The sequence below is a fragment of the Penaeus japonicus genome, unplaced genomic scaffold (assembly GCF_977035675.1).
Source record: "Penaeus japonicus unplaced genomic scaffold, GWHDUDI00000001_assembly GWHDUDI00000016, whole genome shotgun sequence".
Classification (NCBI taxonomy): domain Eukaryota; kingdom Metazoa; phylum Arthropoda; class Malacostraca; order Decapoda; family Penaeidae; genus Penaeus; species Penaeus japonicus.
The window spans coordinates 29,149,830-29,157,329 of record NW_028234418.1 but is presented as its reverse complement, the minus strand read 5'-3'; the positions used below and the strand labels follow the sequence as shown (position 1 = coordinate 29,157,329).

The 7,500-nt window shown below is 35.7% G+C and overlaps 1 protein-coding gene across 1 annotated transcript in view; it reads right to left on the bottom strand.

Annotated features, from left to right (window-relative positions):
• ZnT86D (solute carrier family 30 member 7) overlaps window positions 1–7,500 on the bottom strand; it is an 8,617-nt gene that overhangs the window by 237 nt on the left and 880 nt on the right. The window contains exon 2 of the mRNA XM_043005017.2: window positions 1–4,419. This exon is cut by the window's left edge and continues 237 nt beyond it. Within this exon, the coding sequence (XP_042860951.1) occupies window positions 2,946–4,034 (1,089 nt within the window). The 5' untranslated portion in view covers window positions 4,035–4,419 and the 3' untranslated portion in view covers window positions 1–2,945. The remainder of the gene's footprint in view (window positions 4,420–7,500) is intronic.

Below are 7,500 nucleotides of genomic sequence, written 5' to 3'. Positions count from 1 at the left end.
AGTAACATTCTTCCTTTCATTGTTTACATCCTCCCTACAGGACAGAAGGCTTTGCAACATTTCATGATGGTCGTCTGCCACCTTCTGTAGCACAGGAGGGTGAATACAAAAGTTCAGTTTGTGTCACTGTCTATATTCTTTGATATATATATATATATATACATAAAATACATTTATCATTCACAGTGAACCAATAATCAAAGTCTGGATGCCAATTACTTTGGAAGGAATTTATCACAGTTCAATTGCAGGACAATAAGTCTTTTCCTGTCTCAAATCCTTTATTATATTGCTCTTGCCTGCAATTCTGTCATTTTATTAAAATGGGATATAAAAATAGAAAATTGTTTCCCTTATATTAGCCAAAAAATAAATGTCTGTTAACCATGCAAAGTAAAGAATTCATATTAACAATTTCATATTTGTCTTTAACATTTTAAGTTTTTATGACTTCAAACAAGCTGCTGCTACCTTTGCCCAAACAGTGATAATGGCGACCACTGGATTCTGCTCTGGCATCTCCACTAACATTTTCCAGACTTGTATCAATGGCTGTTACTTTTTACTATAAAATTTATCTTAACATACATTCTGCTTTATAGTGTCAACATAAAGTCCATAAAGTAGAAAAAAATAAAATAATATAAGAAAGTCTGAACAGTTTTCCAAGCATAGAACATGCAACATTTATAAATGCAAAGAACATAAAATGAATGTGGGGCTTATCTCTCACACTGTACATTCTCTTCAACTCATTCTGGCTCATGTTTTGCATTCATTCCTGTTCACTTTAACCTACAGAGATCTCATGTTTACAATGTCACAATATCACAATGCATTGCCCGGAAATATGTGAGACAGACAGAGAAAAAGAGAAAATTAACAGAGGCCAGTTGGGGAATTGGCAAGCTCATTACTACCTATAATGAAGCACAACTAACTTTATTACACATTCATGCAAGCACAAATACCCCCGTCTTTCATCCCACTCAAAAAATAGGTCACAGTCAGCCAAAACAGAGCACTAAGAAAGCTTCTCTTGACATCATTCATAAAGATCAATAAATAAAACCATGAAGGAAGCAAATCTTCATATATCCATATATTATTATAAATCATAGAGAGACTATGTTGAAGAACGGCAAGTACATATAAACTTATTTCCTCTTGGTAAAGCTTTTATTTTATCAGGATGTTCTTGTACAAAAATAATAATCTTGCACCAGGATCTTATGTACAATCTTGTATACCATTTTTATACATAGGTAATGTTACAGCTTTCTTTGCACTGGTAATCAACCTTAGTATAAATATACACATCTTGAGAACCATCATGAATGTCTGTTTCCTGATGTAAATTATTGTCAGTCATTTACTTTTTACAATCTTGGCATTGTCTATTGGCATTACTGTTAAAAGGATCTGGTCTTCACCTTTTAATTAAATAATCCTTGAACCACCCTTTATGTAAATTCTACAGAAATCACATATTTTTCACTCCCTTAAGTTTTATTTCTCAAAGTACACTTGAACCACATAGTCTATTCTCTTGCAGATTCACTGAAACCTGGCACAGGTAATAGACAGAATAGAAACACTTTTCAGACTCCTGAACATATCTTGTTTTGTGGACAATATCAACCAACTCTTTTTATCTAAATTTGTTAAAACTACATCCAAAAACTGGTTAACTTTATTCAACTACCTATTTTCTACAAGTGGTCATTTTGGAATCTTTATAATCCTTTATTCAGATACTGGGAATTTTTCCCGTTTCTGATCTACCGTGACATACCACATAAGTTTTTTGAAAGTCTACTTGTTTGCAATTAAGTACAAATGGACTATCACATAAGCACTCTTCCTTTCTGTGTTACTTGGCACTTTCTTTTGACATTAATTTCCTATTATGCTACTGCTGTACCACTATTCCCATCACCACATGATACTGTATGCATCTTTGCTCATTTGTGTTCCAGTTATACAAAGCCACAAATTTTTCTTCAACTTAACAACCAATTCCCAATCCGACGTATATGCACCAAGACAGGACACCAACATTGTTTTTGTGCTCGCATATCTAAATGATGAATCTGTAGAAACCTTTCTTAAAATTCTATGTATCATATATTTTCCAACAGAAAGGACAAAAAATAGAAAAGAAATTTGGTCAAGAGATGAGCACACAAAAGACAAGGAGAACAATGGAACTTATGCACCTAAAACTCAATCTACTTCACACAAATAAATATAAAATACCTTCCGACAAAGTTTCATACAAGTGCTCCCTGATTTATTTTCCTCAAAATTTGCAAAATAACATAAAACTGAACTCTCACTCCCAATTTTCTCTTGAAAACAAAACTCTACCCCCCTCTGATAGACACAGATTCTTTTCTCTGAATGAGAGTGGTCACTCCAGTGTTCAAGATTCCTTCTGCAATGAGATTCTAATGTATCTTGGAAAAAAAAACTAAAGGGTATGAGAACAAATGCCATGTGTATAGATGATAATAAATGTTAAATTTCAGAAATCAGAAATTAATCAAACAATCAAAATGAACACCCATGTCTGAAAAAATAGGATAAAATTGATTGTCAGGAGAGTCAGGTTTGACTAAAGATTTAATGCCCAATCGTATGGCTTCATGAACTCCAAACTTGGGTCTTTTGATTAATTTCTCGAGATTATGTCCATCCTAATAAATTTTGCAATAATCCCAGAAATCAATAAGGGAGCAACTTATAAATGTACAGAAATTTCAAAACAAATGAGTGACCATGATATTTGATTATTATGTACTGTACAGGGTAAATGTTATCATGAGAATAGCTTTGCGACCACAAACATTCCCAGTCTTCTTAAGTAAATGTTTTAAAGGTCTTACTCCAAAAGACTGCAATTCCAAATAATTAATTATAAACCAATAAACAATCTAAAAGTGCTACATAGTGGTGTAGTCTAACTGAATATATAATTGTGATACACCTACAGCATTAAATATTGCCCTAGACTGCTGAAGCACATATCTTGGATCGGCAGCAGCAGACACTTCGAGTTTAATATTTCCAACATACTGTCCAGTGCATAACGTCCAAAAGTGTGGTTCTTGCACACTGAACACACCAGGCAGAGCACTGATCTTGTAGAAGCAACCTGATAGTGCCCCATCTAACTCGCGTGGGGATCTTTGCATCAGAATCTCTATCGAGTTCCGTAACAATCCCAATACACTCATAAAGATTAAGACGGCAATGAACATGGAACAAATAGGGTCTGCAATCATCCAGCCAAATGTGTGCATGAGAATGGTAGAAACAATGACTCCAACCGAACCCAGAGTGTCAGCCAAAATGTGAAGGTATACGCCCTGCATGATCTGTGACCCACCTCCCCCACCACCATGAGAATGTCCATGAGATGCATGACCATTATGAGCATGTCCATGTCCATGCCCATGATCGTGGCTGTGCCCATGTCCACCACCACCATGACTGTGCCCGTGACCACCACCACCATGACTGTGTCCGTGACCACCATGCTGGAATGCAAAAATTCCAACAAGGTTTACAAGGAGACCCAGGACAGAAACCAAAAAGAGGCGCTCGTGTTTAACCTCCGGTGGTTCTATGAGACGCTCGACAGACTCTGCCAGGATGAAAAAGGACACAAACAGGAGTAAGAGCCCATTCATAAATCCACCGAGAATTTCTGCTCTAACATATCCATAAGTGAACTTGTCTGTAGCTCTCCATTTAGTGATTACTTTAGCTGCTAGGCCGACTAAAAGTCCTGAGCAGTCAAAGAACATGTGGAAGGCATCAGAAATGAGCCCTAGACTGTTGGTCCAGATACCATAAAAAAGTTCCACAAAGGCAAATGTCAAATTTAGCAAGAGGAAAAAGAAGAGATTACGAGCATCTGAGTCTGACAGGATAAGCCTGAACAAGTTGCCAATGAGATCCTTCACTTTGGTCCTGCTTACTGGTGCAAGGAGCTTGGTCTCCTCCACATCAATTGTTATGGGCATCATCTTGGCTGATGTTCTTGATGTCTCTGATATTCAATTATGTAGATACTTTTCTTCCACTTGGATTCAAAAATGCTGTAGCTTATGGATTCATTTTGGTTTTCTTTCACACAAACAAAAAATAGAAGAAAAAAAAACACACAACTGTATTTTCCGTAGGGATAAATAACAGCTAATGTCTGCAGCCCAAAAGAACCTGACAAACTGGGGCCACAGAGATATTCCAATTCTCAAACAGAAATTTGTAAAGATTTTCTGTTGTTGACCGAGATGCAGAGCACCTGTGGAAATGCCCACAAACGTCTCTCTTATTGCATCTCCTGTCAGCACAGTAATGCAGGAGAAATCAGGCCAGTCATGGTTGACCTAGATCGTTCATCACATGAATCTGGAAATAAAAACTGGAATTACTTTTATGTTTTTAAGAAACTGTGCTAAATTTTACATTCACAGTTAAATACATAGTAACATTCAATGTACCTGTAGCAGATAAAGTTCACTTCACAGGAAAAACGATAAACAGATCTCATGTTTCTTGTGCACTTAAATGACAATTGACATCAGAATGTATCAATAAAGAGAACAATAATTTTCAAATGTCTTTTAATTAATTTGAGCCAAGTAAAAATTTCTAGCATTATATAATGAAATGTATCTGATACAGATATACTGTATAACTGAAGATACTATACATTAAACATTATATTAACGCATCTCAGAGTAAATTCAACAATTTGGTTAAAAAAGAAATCAATTCACAAATTTTGCACTTTTTGAAAGTTTTAAGTTATCCATCTAAAAAAAGGTAAAAAAGAAGGCTAATAGAAAGTTTAAACAGCAGACTTAATCTCTTTTCAAAAGAAAATGATATAGAAATAATAAAACTATGAAAACCATTCTTTCCATTCAAGATGAAACTGCAACACTAAAAAAGAATTCTGTCTTTACAACGAACATTATTAATTTGGTATAGCTCAAGAATAGCCTGTCATTCCATTACATATGCATCTGTTATGTTGTTCAGCTCTGCCTTGAACAAATTAGTATATCTAAAGCCTGTATAATCAATCATCTGTACAAGGTTTCAACAGTTAAGAGGTTCCTGACGGCAGATTAGTAACGATCTTGCAAACAAACCCATCACGGATGAGCAAATAATATTGATGTCAGAGGATAAGAGGAGAGACAAGACATTTGTGCTTTTAAATCTTTTTCAAAAGTAAATATATAAACACAACACATCGTTCCTCCATAACCTTGGTATATTCAACGAGGGAACATAATTCACACTCAAAAAAGCAATAGTCATCCTGAAGCAGTCACTCTCATCCCATCCAGATCATGAAGGAAGCTCACTGAGATTCAACATTTGAAACATTCTCAGTAAGCATTCTAATAATTACCACATTAAGTATTGTCACAATGAGAAAGGGAGTGACAGAACTGGTGACAGTCCGAGCCAGTCTAGACTCCTATTCAGAATGCAAAATATTTCAGCTCCACAGCTGTACATTTATCATTGCGGCTCTGTTATATTTCACCTCTGACTTCATGTTATACATTCATTGGTATGCAATTCACTTCATAACATAATTTCAGGTTCAAGTAGTGTGAAATGCTACAAGCAAATGGAAAGGCCATCTATTGAAGTTGATAAGCTACAAACCAGGAATGATTCTCTTTTGGAAGTATTTTTGTGGGCTTTAAATGTATGGTACTTTGGATCAATTTCTATCAATGCAAAAAATGGTTTTAAAATTCTTAAGATACTCATTCATCATGAATCCTAATCAGAATATGTTATTACAAAAATACTATTATATTTACTGATTGGTTTGTCACTCCATATGAAAATTGTAATTCTTTTCAGGCTTTCTTTTTTCAGCCATAGAGGAAGAAATTTCAGGCATTTAATCTAAGACATTGGCAAAAATCTTAAAATAACATTATGTGTGCTCAAGTCAAATATATGCAATACATTGATATCTGACTTAATATCTAAACTTAAAACAAAACAAGAAAACACAAAAGCTTAAAACAAGCAATAAATTTGTGTGCTTGTGGGTAAATATTATGAAAAATAAAATGGATAGGGAGAGAGAATCCACATCTAGTCACTAGATACTACCATTTTTCTTTGTTGGCACACAAAATTCTACAAAAAGGTAACACAGTCTATATGGGTGTCCGCAGAGGATTTTCATCATTAAAAAAATAATAACAATAATAAAGGAAAAATAGCATTAAAAAACATATACAAGTAATAGGAAAGCATCTGTGTCATAAACGATGTGCCTGGTCTCCAAAAGTTCTACATCATGACTACTAAAGTTGCTGGCTAATAAAGTGTTTAATTTCTTGATTTATCCTCCAAGTCTACAACAATTAACTTCCCCCTGCGAGTCAAGGAACACCCTTATATTTCTTGGCAGTATTCCGAGACATAACATTCAGACTTTGTATTATATTGATGCCATTATTGTCATCTTTGGTTTCACATGTCATTTGGTATGATTTGGTAGATCCTTTTATAGCTCTGGGGGCACTAAAATAAATTCCCAATTTAAATCAGTTGTTCATGGCTCATCACTTCATGCTTTTATGACTTACAAGAGGTTTTATAGGATTGCTTTCCTATCAGATAGAAGAGAACTTTGCAAAACACTGAAAAAAATAACTCCTGGGAAAATTTGAGAAAGGAAAGGTACCTATTCCTACACAGCAGAATGTGAAATAGATCAATCCTAATTAACCCATTCACGCCGGGGCGATTCCGGCTTTAAATGGTCGGAATGCCGGGGTTTTTGAACGCATAAGCCTAATGCCCCGGGATTCTCGGCCGTAATAGCCGCAAGCCTGGGCTGTCCGGTCGCTCACCCCGAGCGCCGGCTTTGACCAAATATCTTGTCGCCGGCATCTGACCCAAAAACCATGAAACGTGACAGTACGTCAGCCGGCACGAATGGGTTAAGGGTCATTTCATTTCAAAACAATGGCTATTTCAATTTATTTGAACTGTTTTAGAGTAAACAGAGCAGGAAATATTTTTTCCTTTACCTCTATCCATGATGCCTGAATTATCTGATAAAAATGAACGGCTAAATTTTCAATAACTGTTACACAGATGCTAACATGTCTACCACTTCCTTAATACCAACTGCTGTAGCCAATTGGTACTCCAACAACAGCCAGCAAACCTCCACCATATATCTTTCTAGTAGGCCAGAGCTTGTAGACCTCTCTAGCAACCTATAGTCCTAGAAGGAATCAGTCCAAACTCTATTTAATCAGAGAGTATGTACTGGGGATTTACTGCCCTTTCCGGAGCACCAAAGACACAGAAGCTGTGGAAATCACTTGACACTGTACCCATGTTGGGTTTCACTTTAAATTGTAGGCATAGGCATTCCAACACAAAAGGCAATGAGTTACAAGTGGAATTGGACAGAATACAATGCAATTCAAGAAA